This window comes from Leiobunum rupestre, chromosome 2, assembly GCF_980474605.1.
Source record: "Leiobunum rupestre chromosome 2, qqLeiRupe1.1.hap1, whole genome shotgun sequence".
NCBI classification, from domain to species: domain Eukaryota; kingdom Metazoa; phylum Arthropoda; class Arachnida; order Opiliones; family Sclerosomatidae; genus Leiobunum; species Leiobunum rupestre.
Window position 1 is genome coordinate 65,251,376 of NC_143385.1, and position 23,920 is coordinate 65,275,295.

The window sequence follows — 23,920 nt, forward strand, 5'->3', positions numbered from 1 at the left end:
ATTCTCATTGCCCTGGAACAGGTGAATAAAACGTTTTAGGGTCAAAAGAGTACACTTTTGGTCCGAGAACAGGCGAAAAGAAACCGCCTAATGGGTCGACCAACCCGTCACTTCGCGCACAGCTGTGGGAATAAGAGTAGATGCTCTAGCATCTCCAGTCTACTAAGATAAACAAGAATCGCCTCAACACAATATTCTTCCTAAGTAGAAATTAATACTATTTAAAGAAAGTATTTATCTTTTCTAATAGTAGATGGCGCGTTTGTTTCCATAGTTGCCTAGAACGTATTACTAAAGTGGTATATTTCACGACACTAACACTTTAAAGGGAGCAGGAACTAAATCGAAAAATCGTCTGCTAATCTGAAATTTGTTCTTAACCTAACTAGCGCCAAACACTTCAGCATTTATTACACCTGGTGTTAAAAAAATTGATCCACCATCAATATTATACTTCCTTTAAGTAGGTCAAATTCCATATTAATTTAGGCAAGTGTCGGCTTTACGTGAAATAACTCTTAAATTATAGTAATTTTTTGAATATATATTTTACATGGGATATATAATTTAACTTTAAGTCCACTAAATAGAGTATAAGTTGTCTAATTATAATACTCAACAATGATTCTCTTACGACATTATTGTTTCGCTATTTTGAAGTTTAGCTTCCTTGGCCATTAATAGATGGCACCACGCTCTCAGGTAAAGTCGTTTTTTCGAAGAATCGGATAGATTCATTGCCATCTCTAATAACAAGCGCCTTATCATTTTACAGGTGGAAATGATAGAGCCGACAGTTGCTTTAAACGTTATTTGTGGAACAAAGAAAAATAACAGATTAATTAGGATTAACTTTTATTTTATAAATACCAAACGATCGAGTAATTGATATAAGAAAGTTAAGTAGTATGAAATCTAATTAATGTAAATAATAAATAAGAATTATCTAGAAAACAATTAATAGTTTCAAAACAACCCTGACGCTAATGGAGAAAATTGGACATTGGAATTAAAGTAATTTATACGAAAAGAAACAAATGTTTAGTTAATTGATTTAAGAATTAATTTATAACGATGGACAAATTGAATTCAATATTGAAATTCTTCGGTTGTTTAATTAAATTCTGGTAAATCGGGTTGTTCGTACGACCCCCCAACGTGAGATGGCGCCACTTTAACGCGTAAAGCAAAACCAATAATGTATTTTTTATTTCCCCCATTAAAACATCGGCTTTAATTGCTGTTTGACATTCTAAGATAACCCAAATACATTCTTGGTAAAACGCCACATAGCCTGGCGCCATCTTACGGTGAAAGAACGCGACAAAACCCTGTTTTAAAATAGTTTAAAAAGTTTATTCTTCTCCGCTCCGTTCGTCTTCGTCGTCCATTTTGAGTGAGAAGCAGATTCCTTTGGACTTGATGAGTTCAGCGGTTTTGTCCCAGATGATGTTGCAAGCCTGGTCGTTCCAATCGGATTGGTCCATATCGTGCACTTGGCAATCCCTGAAGACTTTCCCGCAATAAGGGACGATGTCGGTCAACAGGGCGCAGTGCAGGATGGTCTGCATGGCCGAGTCGGGGGTCCGGTAGAGGGCTTTGGCCAACCAACGACTCACTTTCCCGGAACAGCCTTCGAGGCTTCGGTACAAACCGCTGTCAATTAAGCCTGCAACAGATTCATACACGAATGAGAAGGGTAATTGTTGTGGCGGAGTGCTGAGCTCAGGGGCGTAGGAACCGGGGGCAGGGGGGGAGCAATGCCCCACCCTAGAATTTTGCTGGGAGGGGCAACTAATATTATTGCCCCCTCCAACTTTTTGGTCAGTTGAAATCATTGAGTTGGGAATATTAATCTAGAGATCCAATCAAATCTGCTCCCCACGAAACAAGTTTTTGAAAATTACGAATGTGCCGTCTCCTCTAAAATGACGAGAAAACGTTATCATATGACCCGTGGCGCCATCCATTATTTTTGAAAAAAAAATCTTTTTGCCGGAAAACACGTCTTATTTGAACGAACCATTGAGAGATAGACGGCGCCACGGGTAGAATGATAAAGTTTTCTCGTCATTTGGGAGCAGACGGCTCGGCAGACGGCAGTATTCTTATTTTTTAAAAACTTGTTTCTCGAAATACTGAAATCCGACGTTTTGATTGAACCTCTAGATTAATATTAACAACTCAATGGTTGAAATCTACAAACAGTGATGGGCACCGCTCCTCTCATTGTGAGCGCTTTTGTTATTATGAGCGAAATTGAGCGGCAAAATGTTTTTTTAAAAGAGCGTGAAACGTAAATGAGAAGAGCGTCAATTTCACCGCTCAAAACAGAGTGGAAAGAGAGGAGCGCTTATTTTACCGCTCAAAACAGAGTGGAAAGAGAGGAGCGCTTATTTTACCGCTCAAAACAGAGTGGAAAGAGAGGACCGCTTATTTTACCGCTCAAAACAGAGTGGAAAGAGATGACCGCTTATTTTACCGCTCAGAACAGAGTGGAAAGAGAGGAGCGCTTATTTTACCGCTCAAAACAGAGTGGAAAGAGAGGAGCGCTTATTTTACCGCTCAAAACAGAGTGGAAAGAGAGGAGCGCTTATTTTACCGCTCAGAACAGAGCGGAAAGAGAGGAGCGCTTATTTTACCGCTCAAAACAGAGTGGAAAGAGAGGAGCGCTTATTTTACCGCTCAAAACAGAGTGGAAAGAGAGGAGCGCTTATTTTACCGCTCAAAACAGAGTGGAAAGAGAGGAGCGCTTATTTTACCGCTCAGAACAGAGCGGAAAGAGAGGAGCGCTTATTTTACCGCTCAAAACAGAGTGGAAAGAGAGGACCGCTTATTTTACCGCTCAGAGCAGAGTGGAAAGAGAGGACCGCTTATTTTACCGCTCAGAACAGAGTGGAAAGAGAGGACCGCTTATTTTACCGCTCAAAACAGAGTGGAAAGAGAGGACCGCTTATTTTACCGCCCAGAACAGAGCGGAAAGAGAGGAGCGCTTATTTTACCGCTCAAAACAGAGCGGAAAGAGAGGACAGCTTATTTTACCGCTCAGAACAGAGTGGAAAGAGAGGAGCACTTATTTTACCGCTCAGAACAGAGTGGAAAGAGAGGAGCGCTTATTTTACCGCTCAAAACAGAGTGGAAAGATAGGAGTGCTTTTTTACCACTCAAAACAGAGCGGAAAGAGAGGAGCGCTTTTTTTACCGCTCAGAACAGAGCGGAAAGAGAGGAGCGCTTATTTTACCGCTCAAAACAGAGTGGAAAGAGAGGACCGCTTATTTTACCGCTCAGAACAGAGTGGAAAGAGAGGAGCGCTTATTTTACCGCTCAAAACAGAGTGGAAAGAGAGGAGCGCTTATTTTACCGCTCAAAACAGAGTGGAAAGAGAGGAGCGCTTATTTTACCGCTCAGAGCAGAGTGGAAAGAGAGGACCGCTTATTTTACCGCTCAGAACAGAGTGGAAAGAGAGGAGCGCTTATTTTACCGCTCAAAACAGAATGGAAAGAGAGGACCGCTTATTTTACCGCCCAGAACAGAGCGGAAAGAGAGGAGCGCTTATTTTACCGCTCAAAACAGAGCGGAAAGAGAGGACCGCTTATTTTACCGCTCAGAACAGAGTGGAAAGAGAGGAGCACTTATTTTACCGCTCAGAACAGAGTGGAAAGAGAGGAGCGCTTATTTTACCGCTCAAAACAGAGTGGAAAGATAGGAGTGCTTTTTTACCGCTCAAAACAGAGCGGAAAGAGAGGAGCGCTTTTTTTAACGCTCAAAACAGAGCGGAAAAAGAGGAGCGCTTATTTTACCGCTCAAAAATGCGTGAGTGTGAGCGGTGAATGCGCTAAGCGGCTCTTTGACGAAAATGCCCAACAGTGTCTTCAAAAGGCTCAAATTATCATTTTAAAAGCATATACAGTTTATAGAACCTCAACTGTGTTTAAATTTCCGTCTTTTCCCGCCAATTGACATAGTAGTAAAATGCACGCATGCATTCGGAGAAGCTACACACCATTAAAAATTCAAAACCATTCTCTAGACCCCTTTTCGTTTCTCTTTGCCCCCTCCAACTTCTAGAACGTTCCTACGCCCCTGTGTGAGCTTGTGGTGAAAACCCGGAACCACTCCTTCCGCGTGGAGTTTGCAAGTTCCCTCTTCTTATTGGTTAAAGGGTTTTCGCCCAGTTCTTATGTTTCCCATTTCCATTAAAATTTGTAGAGGTGAGTGTCGGGAGACTTTGGGCACTTCCTTCGGCCATAAGTAACATAAAAAAAATAAGTTTGACAATTAACGAGATTTACAACCAAACTGATTTTCATAGTTATTGCGTAATCAAGATGTTTTCTCAGCACAGAGCCCTCTAGTGTCTAAAATACGCGAGACTCCCGCTAAGCCGAAACATCTGGTTTCCGATAGATAGGCGGAATATTAGGCTAAAATGAAAAAAATTAAAAACTTTTTCTCGGCGCCACGAGTTCATGTTTTTTTTTATCACGCGTGATTCGCACGCGGGCTTCGAAACAAAGCCAAAGCCCCTCGCGACTCCAGAACGTGCTCTCCGATACTAGGGGTACGTTCAGAAACAGTCAACGGAAAAAAACCGGTGGATTTATATTTTCCACCGATGAGCTTTTTCGTCATAATGATGTCGTAAGTTGCTGAACGCTTTTATTCAGTCATCGGTGTTTTTTAAAATGGCGTAGCTTTTATAGTAGTTTTACGTATCGGAAAAACCGACTATTATTTCGGTGACTTCGGTGTCTCACCGATGACTATCGTGACGTCAAAACCCGAAATTAAAATGCCGTTCAGTAAAACACCGGTGTCACCGGTGTTTTACTGAACGCAGCCTAGGCTTAAATTTTTATCAAAACGTAGTCATCCAAAACGGTAAGTCACGAGTCCAAGTCACAGATTGAAAAGAATATCAGTGCCGAAAAAAGGTTCGGTTAGAAAATTAGCATTAAAGCCATAGGAAGGGTCATTCATACTTATTGTTATTATGTTACTTATGCTTATACGCATTGTAACCCGGGAATTCGAGAGTTCACTATGGAAGCTAGGAGCAACAAACACAACACCCTAGATGGAAGGTTGGTTTCAAATGAAAAGCTTTTCTTCGAGTACGTCCCCGATACAGCGTTGCCAGTTCCTGAAACTTAAACTATCGTACCAAAGCCATAAAATTATCGATTTCAGAAATAAATTATCGTTCGCCTGGAAACTGGCGATAACTTGAATTTTGTGTACAATACTGACGTTAAACTTGTTAAATATTTATTTTTAATAACACATAAAGTTTTACCGATTGAAAACTTATGTTTTAAAGACGTTTATCGTACGTCTGGCAACGCTGCACCGAGGTCGTGTTCCACCAGTCACCTGATTTAAAGGCATTAAAAGTCGCTAGATGACTTGAACCTAAGGTATTAGCCTAGCTGAGTATTATATTAAGAGTAACGCTATTAAACTAATTAAGGTTAAATTTTTCAGTACGAAAAGTCTTACTAGATGGCGCCCTAATTTGTAAATTACATAAAAACACAAAAACCTTTTTTATTCTTTTTACCGTCGAATTTTTTATGAAATGCAATTTTTTATATAGATTAATTAGGAAAGTTGGTGGGGGAATTACTTTCCCCTATCTTGTGAAGATTCACTTCCCCTACGTCATAGCGTCGTCTATTCGTGCCACTATAGAGCCTACACTCATAAGGATACCATTGAGTTGGGAATATTAATCTAGAGATCCATTCAAATCTACTCCCCGCGAAACAAGTTTTTGAAAATTTCGAATGTGCCGCCTCCTCTAAAATGACGAGAAAACGTTATCATATGACCCGTGGCGCCATCCATTTAAAAAAAAATTCTTTTTGCCGGAAAACGCGTCTTATTTGATCGAATCATTGAGAGATAGACGGCGCCACGGGTAGAATGATAAGGTTTTCTCGTCATTTGGGAGCAGACGGCAGTATTCTTATTTGTTAAAAACATGTTTCGCGAAATACTGAAATCCGACGTTTTGATTGGACCTCTAGATTAATATTCCCAACTCAATGAAGGAGACTACCCGAGGTGTTTATCTCCGATTTGGTTCAAACTCCGGTGGTAAGTAGACCTTCATGTAACTTGAAAATCCCTAAAAGGGTGGACAAGAATGGGCTTTAGTTTTGCCATGGCAACCAAAAATGTTTTTCACAACTTAAAAACTGATTACTCGTATTTACCCAATATATGTATATTTACTCATATTAACCAAAATTGACGTATATTGGTCCAAATGTACCAGATTTAGCCATGATCTGAATTATGTATCTAATTGATGAACCTTTTTTAATTTTTGGAAAAATATTGTTAGGGGGGACCCATAAAATCTTCGATTTTCCCATGTTAATTTTCATAGAGAAAAAGTTGTGAAAAACATTTTTGGTTGCCATGGCAAAACGAAAGCCCATTCTTGTCCACCCTTTTAGGGATTTTCAAGTTACATGAAGGTCTACTTACCACCCGAGTTTGAACCAAATCGGAGATAACCACCTCGGGTAGTCTCCTTGTCAGTAATACCGTTAACCTTCACAAGTTTTTATAGGAAACCCCTTCAACCAGTTTGGAGAGAGCTTGCAAACTCAACGCGGAAGGAGTGATTCCATAAGCGGGGATCGAACCCGCTTCCTTCAAAGCGGTCAAAGCTGGTTCAACGTTTACCGTACCAGGGTCAACAGCGACGGACGTGACGTAGTCCTTGGGCATTCTTTTGGACATTTCCTTGCTGAAGAGGAGGAGGGCTAGTTTGGTGAGACGGTACTCCTGTTTCAAGTGGTACTTGCGTGTCCTGCATTCCAAGTCCTTCAGAAGGTCATCCGTCCTGGCGTGGCCGGCGCTGCTACAAATGACGTTGATAATTCTAGCCGGACCATCCTCTGGTTTCTTCGGACGCAATTTATCGGACAACAGGTTGACCAGTAGGAAGTGGCTTAAGTAGTTGACCACCATCATGCGGTCCAGAGCGTCCACCGTATCTTCTCGGTCGCACAGCACCCCTGCAATACGTTAAAGGGACCATTTTAAAGACACTCCAAAATGTATATCGAACGTCCAATAGAGCGATTCAGGTAAAAAAAACATCTAGAACGAAGCCCTTGAATGCTTTTATTTACACTAGATGGCGCTTTTCAAACTTCTTTGACTATTTTAAGTGTTGTTTTACATAAAAACAAATAAAGTTCACCTCAAAAGAAATTCATCATAAAAAAAACACGAAAAATATTAATATTTTTAGAAATTTGAATTTTTTAGTTTCCAGACTGCGGACGCCATCTGGTAAGACTTGGTGTATTTAAAGCAACTGTCTCTATCATTGCCACTTGTATTATGAAAAGGTCCCTGTTATTAGAGATGGCCATGAATCTACTAAAAACTTCGGAAAAAACCGACTTTACTCGAGAGCGTGGTGCCATCTATTAATGACAAAGGAAGGTTAAATTCAAAATAGCCAAATGATAACGTCGCCAGAGAGCCATTGTATGGTATTATAATTAGACAACTTATACTCTATTTAGTGGACTTAAAGTTAAATTATATATCCAATGTAAAAAATATTTAAAATTACTGTAATTTATGTTATTGACTAATTTACAAACGGTTCAATCAACGCGAGAGGTACCTATAATCTTGCTATAAGCATGGGCCAAATAATGATAAATCCAGGACATGACTCTGGTACCTTCATACGTACTAAATCGGTCGTCCACCAAAAGTAACGGGCGGCCATTTTAGTAGGCGGGGAAACGGTGCAAATAAAAAAAAATTGGGAGCAAAATCAAGCAGAAATTTCCGGTTTCCCGAACGCCATCTTGTTTTGACTAAGTCGAAATTCGGAAATAAGTGGCGGTTGAAATTCGAAAATCCTGCCATATTGGCCCCTCATTTTTAGATTATTGTTAACGATTCTAGGAAAGTATATGTTTAATATTATTTAATTATACGTATTATACTAATTATGAACCTAGTACGTAAAAAAGGTACTTACATTAATAACCACACGTAGATATGATAACCGTGAATATATATTCCAGGATATTTACTACGACGACCACGTGTATTATTTTTGAAAACTGCCCCTAAAAAATTTGCTCCCAAAATGACGTAGGTCCGCGATCGCGCGTTTTTCCCAATAGGGGGCAATAGTGATCGGGTGTTAGCGCTGTTGGACGGGTTTTTCGCATAGAGTCATGTCCTGGATTTATCATTATTTGGCCCATGCTATAAGTGGTCAAAATGTAGCTTAAGCTCGTTGCGAGAGTGGGATGTTTTTAAAGACCAATTAGCCACAAAAATAGACAGCTCCAACTAGGAGCAACAAACACAAGGAGAACGCAGCTAGCCTTTAAACACGCTAACGCAGTGTTGTGTACGAATTTCATTGGACGAGCCTTTATTTCCCCCTTCAGAAGGCAGCAGGCGCTAAAACGTCTAACCAATGAAAACTGTACGCAAGAAAATGCACGACTTTCGACGGGTTGCGTTCTCCTTGTGTGGAGTGCTGTGTTTATTGCTCCTAGGTTCCAACAACGCGTCAAAATGATGTCTATCAACGTTGCGGAGATTCGTAGACGTTCGCGTATCCGTCAACTTCATGCGTTGCTGAATCTCAGCAGTCTTAATGTAAAACATTTCGAGTTAGTAATAAATGCGAATCACCTACTGTAAAAACTGCAACCCGCAAAATAAATGCGTATAAATATACCAAAGTATTTAACATTGCTCTAACTAGAGAAATCTTCTTCTACCTAATCGTAGCCAAGGGTTGGACATAAGGCATTAGTCACGGCATTGGACTACTAAAATAAATGCTCTGAATACTAAAATTAATCGAAATCTGGGGGCTCACTAGGCAATTTGACTAGTGCCCGACTTCAAACCACCACTCCCCTCCGAGTTTGTATTCCTTTTACAGTCAAACAGTATCAAGGCTATCAACGTCGCCGAAATGGCGCAAGAAACTCTAAATGACGCAATACTAGCCACAGTCATGAAACTAGGGATGTTAATTTTCCGGAAAAATAAAATGCGGAAAATTTTCCAGAAAAGTTTCCGGAAAATTTTCCGAATTGCGGAAAATTTTACGCAAATCGGAAAAATAAAAATTTGAAACATAAATTACCTTTTAAAGGTTTTTAATTTTTTTAACTTTTTATCGATATAAAAAGTCTAATATCAGTAAACATACTACAAAACATTAATAGCGTTACATTGTTAATCAGTTTAAACTAGTCTATAGGTTTAGTTTTACTTCCAGATTCGAAAAAATGAGGCAAAAATACCGCTTTATTTCAATTTGCAAACAATATATTTGACAAATCATGGAATGAAAACTTTTTTTTATTTTTTTCGGAAAAATACGGAAAATTTTCCGGAAAAAAGGCCTCGGTCATTTTCCGGAAAATTTTCCGACTTACAACACTACAGGAAACTGACAAGATCGAACGGTTGGCCTCCAAACAGCAAGAAATTGAGTCAAGACCTTCGGATTTTCTTTCAGCGTCGACGAAACATTTCTATAGCCAGGAGATACTATTGATGGGAAAAAAAGTAATTGTCCCTTCCACGCTGAGAAGCAAGATTACACAGGATTTACATTCCACTCACCAAGGTCCTCGTTCTATGAAAGATTTGGCTAGAAGTAAAGTGTGGTGGCCCGGAATCGATGCCGACTTAGAAAAATTAACCCACGAATGCAAAATTTGTCAGCAAAATGCACGTATGCCGCCTCAAACGTTTTCATCTTGGCCAAAGGAGTGCGCCCCATGGCGTAGAATTCATATCGACTATGCGGGACCATTAGAAAACAAATATCTCCTAATCACAGTGGATTCATTTTCGAAGTGGATGGAGATTGATATTACATCAAACACATCAGCAACATTTCTCTCGTTTTGGGATTCCATTAAAGATGGTCAGCGACAATGGTACTTGTTTTACGGCCGAAGAATTTCAAACATTCCTATCCCGAAATGACATTGAACGCATCACCACGGCACCGTACCACCCAGCGTCCAACGGACAGGCGGAAAGGTCCGTCAGGACAGTGAAAACCACACATAAAAAAATCAATGGTGGCACGTCGCAAAGTACTGACATAGTCAATGAAGGGTTGGAATCTTACCCGGAAGGTTCGTTAGAACTACGCTTATCGCGAATATTATTGAACACCTGTAAATGGTGGTCCATCGCCAGCGGAGAAGATGTTACAGTGACCATTGTTAACACATCTAGACTTATTTCATCCAAAAATAAATGTTAGCGCAAAACCAAGCAACGGGGAAACGCGAACATTAAGGTTTGGGTTCGTGTGATAGGTAAGAAAGGACTTTGTAAACAAATCGAGGTAACCAGCGTAAAAAGGTAAACTTAACAGTATTTAAAGTCCCTGCTGCTTGGTTTTGGCGCTTGTTGCAGTCTACTTCCAGGGGCTAGTAGTAGGCCACACTTTGAAACTCTCTGGCGCTCTTTTTACTCATCGTAGGCAGATGGGAAAATAACAGGCATACTTCTAAATTCACCTCCTACAACCAAAAGCGACATAAGACCCAAAAGTGTGTCAGTACGGTATAATGTTTAATGAGAGCTTGTCGCGAAGTAAAAAGAGGGAGTGGGAGAGGGGGTTGAAAATACGTCATAAAATTTGAAATTTCCTCCACTTCAGCACCGCCGAGTGAGGCGTTTTAGGACGTATGTCTACGGGAGAATAAGAGATGAAATCGCGCCAGACCATAGACTAAATATACCGTTGCTAGTACTATTCCAACTAGTAGGTTATGTAGTCTGTTATGAGACTAGCTCTAAGTAAATATTCTAACGGGCGCAAAGGCAGAGTTGATACACTTTTGGTTCTTATGTCACTTTTGCTGCACACCCTTAACATTTTTGCAAAACCTTTTGAAACACCCTGTATATACCTTCTTATTGAAACACTGATCTTCACGAGGGGTCGGACATTTACCAAAATCCCGTACACTTTGTCTAAAATCGCAAAATCTTTTAACTCTCTCTATGGTAAATGAACATTGAAATCCCAAAATCACTTCAAAAAGTAACGATAAAATCGCCAAAATCTCTACGAAATCCCGAAATCCCGTACAAAATAATGGCAAGTGTCCGACCCCTCGGATCTTCACTTCGGCGCAAATTTCGAAACAAATCGCGGATGTATACAAAGCAACACGGCTTGAAGTTTTTGCATAATCATTTGAAACACCCTGTATACTTTTCTCGTAAGAGATATATTATGCTCTTCTGGTACCACTTCCATTACCATAAGAAGTAATTGCAACCCGGCCACCTGAATTAATTACTTTAAAAGTCGCTTGATGACTTAGGCCTAAGGTATTAGCCTAGCTGATTATTATTAATATTGTAATGTAAATCAAAACCAAAACAATAATAATCTAGAACCTAATAAAATGGCGCTTAAAAGGTTTTTTTAATGGCACAGGCAAATTGTCTATTTTAGCAAATTTGCAACCGTTCGATAGTTGGAAGTTAAAATTGGCACCAGTTTCCGCGGGCCCAAGGTTGGTGTAGCTACAGCGTGAGTCTCTTATTTCTGGTTCAACGTGCTACTGACGCTTCTAGATCTTCCAGATTCCGACACTTAAGCTGTCTGCGCATTTTTAAGCCCACAACTTACTTCCAAGGCCTAACTTTCGTACCTCTCGTTCTCCAAGGCCTAGCTTTCGTATTTCAAAGTATAGCTTTTCAGTTCCGCAAACTTCACCGTTTCACCCCGTTTCGGTTAGTACCGTCAACCCCTCGTAGTCGATTCTCTAAGACTTGTTATCCCGGGAAGGAATGATTTACAATGACGTCACTTTGTTTACCCTTATGATGAACTGAAGATTAAGCAAAAACACCTACGCCTATCGACCTGAGAAGGCATTGAAGTTGAAGCCGTTCCAGCCTCGTACACTGTTGTTACGTTATATTGGTTGGGTTCTATTTATAGAGCGCTCTGTGTCTTTGATCTAACTTGATAGTGCGTTTCCAAACGGCTGTTAACGGTATTTGAGGCTACCGCATTTTATCCCCTCTTGAAATTTCTAAAAATAGTTTGAAAACAAAATTTTGCCGTCGCTAACTTTTTGCGTTTAAAGAAATTTTCATGGCATTTTTTTTTCAAAATGTATATTCTAATATTTTAATATTTAATATATTATTTTTAATACAGGGTGTTTCGAAAGGTTATTCCAAAATTTGAAGGAGTTGTAGGGGTAAGTTGAGAAGTATACCTATTTTTTTCCCATTTTCCTATGATGAGTTAAAAGAGCGCCAGAGAGCTTCAAAGAGTGGACTAATTTTACTAATTTTACTTTTCGGCGCGCCGCCGACGTCGCCGCCGTTAAATTTTGATCCCGCCGCCGAATTTTTTTTTTAGATTTTCTATGTAACTTTTTTTTCCTTCAAAAGCATTTTGGAATTTTTTTTCCAAATTTCAAAAGGGGGGAGAAACTTTGGCCCCTTCGCGTCGCCGCCGCCGAAAAAAATCAACGCGCCGCCGCCGCCGCCGCCGCCGCCAACCTAAATGAAATCAGCCCCTCGATCGATCGTATCAGGGTCACTCTTACCAGCATTGTTGACGATCATGTCTACGCTGTCTTCGGACTCGGCCACTTCTCTGGCGAATTCCCAAATGGAGTCCAAACTCGAGAAGTCCACGTACATGACTCGCACGTTGAAGCTGCCCGTTTTGTTCCTCAGGAAGAAGCCCGTCGAGTCGCGCCTGGCCTTGGTCCGGCAGGCCACGATGACTCTGGCCCCTCTTCTGGCCATTTCCGTGGAGAGCGCTCGTCCTAAGCCGGAACTTCCACCTGCGAGACCCAAACCATATTACCTGTTATATCAGTCACCAAAACATGGCGCGCAGGTCACCGAAAAATTTACAAATTATTTCATTGGTATATTCCCATTCGACCGAATTCAATATGTTTCCGAAATATAGCCCAAAAGGCGGATTCGGTTCATTGGGACCTTTTGTTTTGTTCGAGGGGTCGGACACTTGCCATTATTTTGTACGGGATTTCGGGATTTCGTAGAGATTTCGGCGATTTTATCATTACTTTTTGAAGTGATTTTGGGATTTCAATGTTAATTTACCATAGCGAGAGTTAAAAGATTTTGAGATTTTAGACAAAGTGTACGGGATTTTGGTAAATGTCCGACCCCTCGGTTTTGTTTTTTACTTCTGCCCCGAGATAATATAGCAGGGTACGCAAAAAACGTTATACCTAAACAAAATTGCTACAGGTGTACTAACGGTAAGGTTAGGTTAGTCTCTCACTTCCCTAGGGTGGCGCGCTTTTATAAATATATTTATGCTTTGAACTTTTTATTTATATCAAGAATACAATAATTCGAACAATTTCATTTTTTAATGTGAATGGTTAAGTTTGTAGCAATTGCGTCGAGTAAGGCTAACGCGACTTTTCATTCGATTTTTTCGGATTTATTTGTTCTTCGTGATAGTTTTTAATTGCAAATCCGTATCTTTCGTTGAATTGCAAATATATATTTGCAAGTGGTTATGGGGGTTTACCAACATCACGATCTAATTTTTGGCCATGAAATTCCACTTGTAAATCACGAATTTCAGTGATAAATAAAAACAACGATGGTTTTACGTTGAATTTATTGTTTAATTTGTGGTGGAACCCTTCTAAATGATTATTGGTTCGTAGAGTGAATTCCAATAAGACTATCAACACTTATTTATGTAAGAAGTAAACCTATTTAAAAAAACGTCTCATAAAAACGAAATTTGATGTACTATAAAAAATAATATAAACGTGCAAAATTGGGCTGTAAACCGCACAATTGGGGTATTTTCGATCGATTGGGACTCAATGTTAAATCGTTTTCGAACGAATGGGATTTCGGTCGAATGGGACCAAAGCATTTCATTATTAATTTAATTAGTAATTTTAATTTTATTCTTAATGTAATTAGTAATTTTATTTTAATTCTTAATGTAATTAGTAATTTTCATTTAAGTCTTAATGTAATTAGTAATTTTAATTTAATTCTAAATGTAATTAGTTATTTTAATTAAATCCTAATGTAATTAGTAATTTTAATTTAATTCTTAATGTAATTAGTAATTTTAATTTAATTCCTAATGTAATTAGTAATTTTAATTTAATTAGTAATTTTAAATTTATTCTTATTTTAATTGTTAATTTTATTCTTATTTTAATTGTTAATTTTATTCTTATTTTAATTGTTAATTTTAATTTATTATTATTTTAATTGTTAATTTTAATTTAATATTATTTTAATTGTTAATTTTAATTTAATATTATTTTCATTGTTAATTTTAAATTTAATATTATTTTAATTGTTAATTTTAATTTAATATTATTTTAATTGTTAATTTTAATTTAATATTATTTTAATTGTTAATTTTAATTTAATATTATTTTAATTGTTAATTTTAATTTAATATTATTTTAATTGTTAATTTTAATTTAATATTATTTTAATTGTTAATTTTAATTTAATATTATTTTAATTGTTAATTTTAATTTAATATTATTTTAATTGTAAATTTTAATTTTATTCTTATTTTAATTGTAAATTTTAAATTTAATATTATTTTAATTGTTAATTTTAATTTAATATTATTTTAATTGTTAATTTTAATTTAATATTATTTTAATTGTTAATTTTAATTGAATATTATTTTTGCTGTTATTTCAATTAAATATTATTTTAATCGTTAATTTTAATTTAATATTATTTTAATCGTTAATTTTAATTTAATATTATTTTTGTTGTTAATTTTAATTTAATATTATTTTTGCTGTTATTTCAATTAAATATTATTTTTGCTGTTATTTCAATTAAATATTATTTTAATCGTTAATTTTAATTTAATATTATTTTTGTTGTAATTTTAATTTAATATTATTTTTGTTGTAATTTTAATTTAAAATTATTTTTGTAGTAATTTCAATTTAATGTTATTTTAATCGTTAATTTTAATTTATTCTTATAAGAGCCAGCGAAGAAACTCAATCCCTTTATATCCGGGCATGGAGCGAGAATCTTAGGGGACTCACTGTTCAGGCTTTAAAAAGGACGACTAAATATTGGGATTAGGAAAGTCACGGCTAATTTTAGTTCAATGTGGAAAAACTTGTCGTCGCTGTAGTCGATTTCCGGCGTAGTTTCGTAGAGAAGATGGGCGTTCACGTTCAATTTTGACAAAATGGCGCCGTTGTTGTCGGTTAAATGATTAGGCTTAGTAAGCTTTAGACCTTTTATTTTTGAAATTGGTTCTTTAAAAGTTTAATTAATGGTAATTAACTATTGTGTTAAGTAAAAATAACCAGTAAACCGCGTATGGCTGAGGTTTTTTTAATAATTTCACTGGAATCCGTGTAATTTATAAACTTAAAAATTTTAATGAACTAAGCCTAACCTAACTTTATCGCACGTACTGTCGCCTAAGCCCCGACTAAACCTCTCGTAGTGAAAATAGTTTAACAGAATTGTTGTACCTCAGTAAGCCTTCCGCTTTAAGCCACGCCTACCGTGTCACAATATTGGGAACACTGAAAAGGAGACTACCCGAGGTGGTTATCACCGATTTTGTTGAAACTCGGGGGTTAGGTAGACCTTATGGTAGTATGAAAATTGCCAAAGGGAAAAGTTGCAATGGGCTTTAGTTTTCCCATGGCAACCGAAAATGTTTTTGATCTCTCAAAACAAAAAAATCTCCATTTAAAAAAGCATGGGATTTTACGGTTTCACTTAAAAAAATTAAAAAAATTATATTTTCAAAACTTACCCAAAAAGATAAATTTGACCTATTTTGGGTAAAATTGATCAATGATTTTGGGTAAAATTGATCAATTTTGATTAAAATTTAACAAAATTTGGGTAACCGAGAAAATCCCATGCTTTTTTAAATGGAGAGGTCAAAAACATTTTTGGTTGTAATAGGAAAACTAAAGCCCATTGCAACTTTTCCCTTTGGAAATTTTCATACTACCATAAAGTCTACTTAAAGGGAATATAACCTCTGGTATTTCTGTCACCCTCCGAGGGTTCCAATATTTTCCGCTGCCTCCCATGGCTTTTCACACCTGCGGCGCTGATAATCGCTGATTGTGAAGGGAATAAACGAAATTTATGGGGTCTTCCATAAAGAACGCGTTGGAAGTTCTATTCCCTTTAACCCCCGAGTTTCAACAAAATCGGTGATAACCACCTCCGGTAGTATCCTTGTGAGTCCCCTATTAGATTCTTGGTCCGTGATCCGAGGAGCCAGTTTGCAGATATCCGTGGACGGCTATACCTCGGATTACCTGCTGCGCCAAATGGTGGGGCTACAATCAGCTAGCGGATAATTATAAGATCAACTAGTACCATGAACTTAAGTCAATAAGTTATATCAGAAGTATATGATACATCTTATAAGATAAGTTTCCATCTATAGACCATGAAAGTTCTACCCAGCGTACAATGGACGCCATTTTTACCATTTTTCCTAGAAACTGCGGACGAATACGCCTATATTTTTATAAAATTATAAAAATTATATTATAAAAAAAATTAATATTATTATAATTATTAAAATTTTGCTGGGTAGGTCGGCATTTTTACCCACCTTGGGGGAAGACTACAGTGGCCATTGTCTAGTTTCGCGCTATTTCAAGCTGAACTCCTTTAATTTTGTATTTTAAATTATATAATTAATAATTATGTGTAGAACAGCCTCTTGTTTAGTGATTACATTAATTTTACAATTTTAAATTTAAAAGTAATTAAGTTATTACGTTTTAATTCGGACCCCGGAGCTAAAAAAGTTGGGCAAGCGCCCAAACTACCCTTTAGTTAGGACCTTATATCCCGTTAACTATTAATATTACATTTATCAAAATTATTTTAAGCATTATAGGAAGGTTCAGCCTAATAAGAAAAATATAATTAAATTATGTAATTGTTAAAACAGAAACGTTCAGCTTGAACGAAAAAGAGGCTTTTACTGTATTCTTCCCCCTTAACATCGCGACGGAAAATTTCAAAATTACTCTGCTTAGGGATATTAACCTAATAATAAACCGTTTTCTTGATTTAGAAAGTCAGTGTATTTGGCCGCGTACAATTTTTATTTTTATAAACCAAGCGAAGATATTTATTTCAAGCAAATAATATTAGTAAAATTGGGAGATAGATACATCTGCCCATGAGTATGTATCATTCACTTCTGGTTATATTCAATATTCTGCAACATAATTTCGGTAAATCTAAATTAATTTTCAATGGAAACTATGAAATTTGGATTGAATTGAGATTAAGTATTATCTTTATAATTTAGATTATTTAAATATTAAATATCTTTATAATTTAGATTATTTAAATATTAAATATCTTTATAATTTAGATTATTTAAATATTAAATATCTTTATAATTTAGATTATTTAAATATTAAATATCTTTATAATTTAGATTATTTAAATATTAAATATCTTTATAATTTAGATTATTTAAATATTAATTATCTTTATAATTTAGATTATTTAAATATTAATTATCTTTATAATTTAGATTATTTAAAGATTAACTATATAATTTAGATTATTTAAAGATTAACTATATAATTTAGATTATTTAAAGATTAACTATATAATTTAGATTATTTAAATATTGCCTAAATAATTTAGATTATTTCAAGATTATCTATATAATTTAGATTATTTTCAAGATTATCTATATAATTTAGATTATTTAAAGATTATCTATATAATTTAGATTATTTTTAAGATTAACTATATAATTTAGATTATTTAAAGATTATCTAATTTAGATGATTTAAAGAGATTATCTATTTAATTTAGATGATTTAAAGATTATCTATATAATTTAGATGATTTAAAGATTATCTATATAATTTAGATGATTTAAAGATATTATCTATTTAATTTAGATTATTTAAAGATTATCTAAATAATTTAGATTATTTAAAGATTATCTAATTTAGATGATTTTAGAGAGATTATCTATTTAATTTAGATGATTTAAAGATTATCTATATAATTTAGATTATTTAGAGAATACATTCTTCAAAAACTTAAATTAATATCGTTTAAAACATGGATTTTTAAAGATAAATTTTGTTACAAACTCAGTTTATTTAGAAATAAAAATTAAACTTTTTTCAGTAGTCAAAATTTAGTTACTCTAAGTTAGTTTATTACTTTTCCACTGATATAAACTGTCATTCTTTCAATGTGGCCACGATTAAGTTCAAATAAAAGCACTTACCAGTGACTATGATGGTTTTGCCATCCAACTTAGCCTCAGAATCGCAATGACCAGTTTTTCTGATGAAATATCTGATAATTAATAATAAAAATAGCGAAGCCGCAATCGGGAAAAGTATCGTAAAAGCGTAAACCGCTAAATTCCCTTCCAACATTATGCAAATTTAAAAAAATTATTCTGTAATATTTTAAAAACCCCGATATTAATACAGTTTGTTAGAATTTCTGCGCATTTTGCGGGTCGAAAGATGTATCTCGGCAGTATGGGGAAGAAAAATTTATGATTTTTGTGGCAAAAATGCAGGGGGGGGATGGTGGGGGAGTACCAAACGATAAACCGGAAGGGGGCGTGACGTTGTGTGTCCGTGACGTCATTCTAACGTCAACAAAGTTTGCACCCCGTCCTAATATAGCTGATACTTCAATATCCCAAATATATTCTCCAGAAATGTTTCGCTGATGAAGATGCGTAGTCAGCCTTCGTTGACGGCGTCTTTGAAGCTGACAGAGCCGAGCTTAATTTAGCGCGGCGTTATGGACAAGCTAAGTTGACTATTTTAATGAAACTGACGCCTTTCACCCACTTCAAAAAATATATATTAAAAATATAATTTGGCAACCTGGACTACCCAAAAATATCGAAGTTTGTAACATGCCAATTTTTAAATGATTTGTAAAGTGTCAGCCCCCTGGAAACCAATTTAACTTAATTTTTTTTCCAAATTTGAAGTGGTTTGATTGATTAAGTTAGACTGTGTAAGCTTATATTATTAACCCTAGGTGTTAGTATTCATAATGAAACAAGATGGTTAACACCGCTATAAGCTTAACTTCACCATACTTTCGTAATGTTCGTAAATCAAAATATAATATTTAAAATTATTTTTTTGAATCCAAAAATAACGGAATTTGAAACAAACCAATTTTGAAATGATTTGTCAAACTCCTAGAAACCAATTTAACTTAATTTTTTTTCCAAATTTGAAGTGGTTTGATTGATTAAGTTAGACTGTGTAAGCTTATATTATTAACCCTAGGTGTTAGTATTCATAATGAAACAAGATGGTTAACACCGCTATAAGCTTAACTTCACCATACTTTCGTAATGTTCGTAAATCAAAATATAATATTTAAAATTATTTTTTTGAATCCAAAAATAACGGAATTTGAAACAAACCAATTTTGAAATGATTTGTCAAACTCCTAGAAACCAATTTAACTTAATTTTTTTTCCAAATTTAAAGTGGTTTGATTGATGAAGTTAGACTGTGTAAGCTTATATTATTAACCCTAGGTGTTAGTATTCATAATGAAACAAGATGGTTAACACCGCTATAAGTTTAGCTTCACCATACTTTCGTAATTTTCGTAAATCAAAATATAATATTTAAAATTATTTTTTTGAATCCAAAAATAACGGAATTTGAGACAAACCAATTTTGAAATGATTTGTCAAACTCCTAGAAACCAATTTAACTTAATTTTTTTTCCAAATTTAAAGTGGTTTGATTGATTAAGTTAGACTGTGTAAGCTTATATTATTAACCCTAGGTGTTAGTATTCATAATGAAACAAGATGGTTAACACCGCTATAAGTTTAGCTTCACCATACTTTCGTAATGTTCGTAAATCAAAATATAATATTTAAAATTATTTTTTTGAATCCAAAAATAACGGAATTTGAGACAAACCAATTTTTAAATGATTTGTCAAACTCCTAGAAACCAATTTAACTTAATTTTTTTTCCAAATTTAAAGTGGTTTGATTGATGAAGTTAGACTGTGTAAGCTTATATTATTAACCCTAGGTGTTAGTATTCATAATGAAACAAGATGGTTAACACCGCTATAAGTTTAGCTTCACCATACTTTCGTAATTTTCGTAAATCAAAATATAATATTTAAAATTATTTTTTTGAATCCAAAAATAACGGAATTTGAGACAAACCAATTTTGAAATGATTTGTCAAACTCCTAGAAACCAATTTAACTTAATTTTTTTTCCAAATTTAAAGTGGTTTGATTGATGAAGTTAGACTGTGTAAGCTTATATTATTAACCCTAGGTGTTAGTATTCATAATGAAACAAGATGGTTAACACCGCTATAAGTTTAGCTTCACCATACTTTCGTAATTTTCGTAAATCAAAATATAATATTTAAAATTATTTTTTTGAATCCAAAAATAACGGAATTTGAGACAAACCAATTTTGCAATGATTTGTCAAACTCCTAGAAACCAATTTAACTTAATTTTTTTTCCAAATTTAAAGTGGTTTGATTGATTAAGTTAGACTGTGTAAGCTTATATTATTAACCCTAGGTGTTAGTATTCATAATGAAACAAGATGGTTAACACCGCTATAAGCTTAACTTCACCATACTTTCGTAATGTTCGTAAATCAAAATATAATATTTAAAATTATTTTTTTGAATCCAAAAATAACGGAATTTGAAACAAACCAATTTTGAAATGATTTGTCAAACTCCTAGAAACCAATTTAACTTAATTTTTTTTCCAAATTTAAAGTGGTTTGATTGATGAAGTTAGACTGTGTAAGCTTATATTATTAACCCTAGGTGTTAGTATTCATAATGAAACAAGATGGTTAACACCGCTATAAGTTTAGCTTCACCATACTTTCGTAATTTTCGTAAATCAAAATATAATATTTAAAATTATTTTTTTGAATCCAAAAATAACGGAATTTGAGACAAACCAATTTTGAAATGATTTGTCAAACTCCTAGAAACCAATTTAACTTAATTTTTTTTCCAAATTTAAAGTGGTTTGATTGATGAAGTTAGACTGTGTAAGCTTATATTATTAACCCTAGGTGTTAGTATTCATAATGAAACAAGATGGTTAACACCGCTATAAGTTTAGCTTCACCATACTTTCGTAATGTTCGTAAATCAAAATATAATATTTAAAATTATTTTTTTGAATCCAAAAATAACGGAATTTGAGACAAACCAATTTTTAAATGATTTGTCAAACTCCTAGAAACCAATTTAACTTAATTTTTTTTCCAAATTTAAAGTGGTTTGATTGATGAAGTTAGACTGTGTAAGCTTATATTATTAACCCTAGGTGTTAGTATTCATAATGAAACAATATGGTTAACACCTCTATAAGCTTAACTTCACCATACTTTCGTAATGTTCGTAAATCAAAATATAATATTTAAAATTAATTTTTTGAATCCAAAAATAACGGAATTTGAGACAAACCAATTTTGAAATGATTTGTCAAACTCCTAGAAACCAATTTAACTTAATTTTTTTTCCAAATTTAAAGTGGTTTGATTGATGAAGTTAGACTGTGTAAGCTTATATTATTAACCCTAGGTGTTAGTATTCATAATGAAACAAGATGGTTAACACCGCTATAAGTTTAGCTTCACCATACTTTCGTAATTTTCGTAAATCAAAATATAATATTTAAAATTATTTTTTTGAATCCAAAAATAACGGAATTTGAGACAAACCAATTTTGAAATGATTTGTCAAACTCCTAGAAACCAATTTAACTTAATTTTTTTTCCAAATTTAAAGTGGTTTGATTGATTAAGTTAGACTGTGTAAGCTTATATTATTAACCCTAGGTGTTAGTATTCATAATGAAACAAGATGGTTAACACCGCTATAAGCTTAACTTCACCATACTTTCGTAATGTTCGTAAATCAAAATATAATATTTAAAATTATTTTTTTGAATCCAAAAATAACGGAATTTGAAACAAACCAATTTTGAAATGATTTGTCAAACTCCTAGAAACCAATTTAACTTAATTTTTTTTCCAAATTTAAAGTGGTTTGATTGATGAAGTTAGACTGTGTAAGCTTATATTATTAACCCTAGGTGTTAGTATTCATAATGAAACAAGATGGTTAACACCGCTATAAGTTTAGCTTCACCATACTTTCGTAATTTTCGTAAATCAAAATATAATATTTAAAATTATTTTTTTGAATCCAAAAATAACGGAATTTGAGACAAACCAATTTTGAAATGATTTGTCAAACTCCTAGAAACCAATTTAACTTAATTTTTTTTCCAAATTTAAAGTGGTTTGATTGATGAAGTTAGACTGTGTAAGCTTATATTATTAACCCTAGGTGTTAGTATTCATAATGAAACAAGATGGTTAACACCGCTATAAGTTTAGCTTCACCATACTTTCGTAATGTTCGTAAATCAAAATATAATATTTAAAATTATTTTTTTGAATCCAAAAATAACGGAATTTGAGACAAACCAATTTTTAAATGATTTGTCAAACTCCTAGAAACCAATTTAACTTAATTTTTTTTCCAAATTTAAAGTGGTTTGATTGATGAAGTTAGACTGTGTAAGCTTATATTATTAACCCTAGGTGTTAGTATTCATAATGAAACAATATGGTTAACACCTCTATAAGCTTAACTTCACCATACTTTCGTAATGTTCGTAAATCAAAATATAATATTTAAAATTAATTTTTTGAATCCAAAAATAACGGAATTTGAGACAAACCAATTTTGAAATGATTTGTCAAACTCCTAGAAACCAATTTAACTTAATTTTTTTTCCAAATTTAAAGTGGTTTGATTGATGAAGTTAGACTGTGTAAGCTTATATTATTAACCCTAGGTGTTAGTATTCATAATGAAACAAGATGGTTAACACCGCTATAAGTTTAGCTTCACCATACTTTCGTAATTTTCGTAAATCAAAATATAATATTTAAAATTATTTTTTTGAATCCAAAAATAACGGAATTTGAGACAAACCAATTTTGAAATGATTTGTCAAACTCCTAGAAACCAATTTAACTTAATTTTTTTTCCAAATTTAAAGTGGTTTGATTGATTAAGTTAGACTGTGTAAGCTTATATTATTAACCCTAGGTGTTAGTATTCATAATGAAACAAGATGGTTAACACCGCTATAAGCTTAACTTCACCATACTTTCGTAATGTTCGTAAATCAAAATATAATATTTAAAATTAATTTTTTGAATCCAAAAATAACGGAATTTGAGACAAACCAATTTTGAATGATTTGTCAAGCTCCTAGAAACCAATTTAACTTAATTTTTTTTCCAAATTTAAAGTGGTTTGATTGATTAAGTTAGACTGTGTAAGCTTATATTATTAACCCTAGGTGTTAGTATTCATAATGAAACAAGATGGTTAACACCGCTATAAGCTTAACTTCACCATACTTTCGTAATTTTCGTAAATCAAAATATAATGTTTAAAATTATTTTTTTGAATCCAAAAATAACGGAATTTGAGGCAAACCATTTTTGAAATGATTTGTCAAACTCCTAGACACCAATTTAACTTAATTTTTTTCCAAATTGAAAGTGGTTTGATTGATTAAGTTAGACTGTGTAAGCTTATATTATTAACCCTAGGTGTTAGTATTCATAATGAAACAAGATGGTTAACACCGCTATAAGCTTAGCTTCACCATAATTTCGTAATTTTCGTAAATCAAAATATAATATTTAAAATTATTTTTTTGAATCCAAAAATAACGGAATTTGAGACAAACCAATTTTGAAATGATTTGTCAAACTCCTAGACACCAATTTAACTTAATTTTTTTCCAAATT

General features: G+C 34.1%; 1 protein-coding gene across 1 annotated transcript; it reads right to left on the bottom strand.

The window, feature by feature from the left end:
- Positions 1-1,214: 1,214 nt before the first annotated feature.
- LOC149958777 (retinol dehydrogenase 13-like) lies at positions 1,215-18,534 on the bottom strand. Its single transcript, XM_090165030.1, has 4 exons — positions 18,317-18,534; positions 12,615-12,857; positions 6,702-7,031; positions 1,215-1,669 (listed from the first exon to the last, which is right to left on the bottom strand). Exons 1-4 carry the CDS (start codon positions 18,468-18,470, stop codon positions 1,356-1,358), a joined length of 1,041 nt encoding a protein of 346 aa, XP_090021156.1. The 5' UTR covers positions 18,471-18,534; the 3' UTR covers positions 1,215-1,355.
- Between the last annotated feature and the right edge of the window lie 5,386 nt (positions 18,535-23,920).

Excerpts from the sequence above, each read along its gene's own strand:
- LOC149958777 (XM_090165030.1), bottom strand. The coding sequence starts at position 18,470 with ATGTTGGAAGGGAATTTAGCGGTTTACGCTTTTACGATACTTTTCCCG. Across the intron at positions 12,858-18,316 it reads CAAAACCATCATAGTCACTG|GTGGAAGTTCCGGCTTAGGA; the intron begins GTAAGTGCTTTT and ends TGGGTCTCGCAG. Across the intron at positions 1,670-6,701 it reads GTCCGTCGCTGTTGACCCTG|GCTTAATTGACAGCGGTTTG; the intron begins GTACGGTAAACG and ends AATCTGTTGCAG.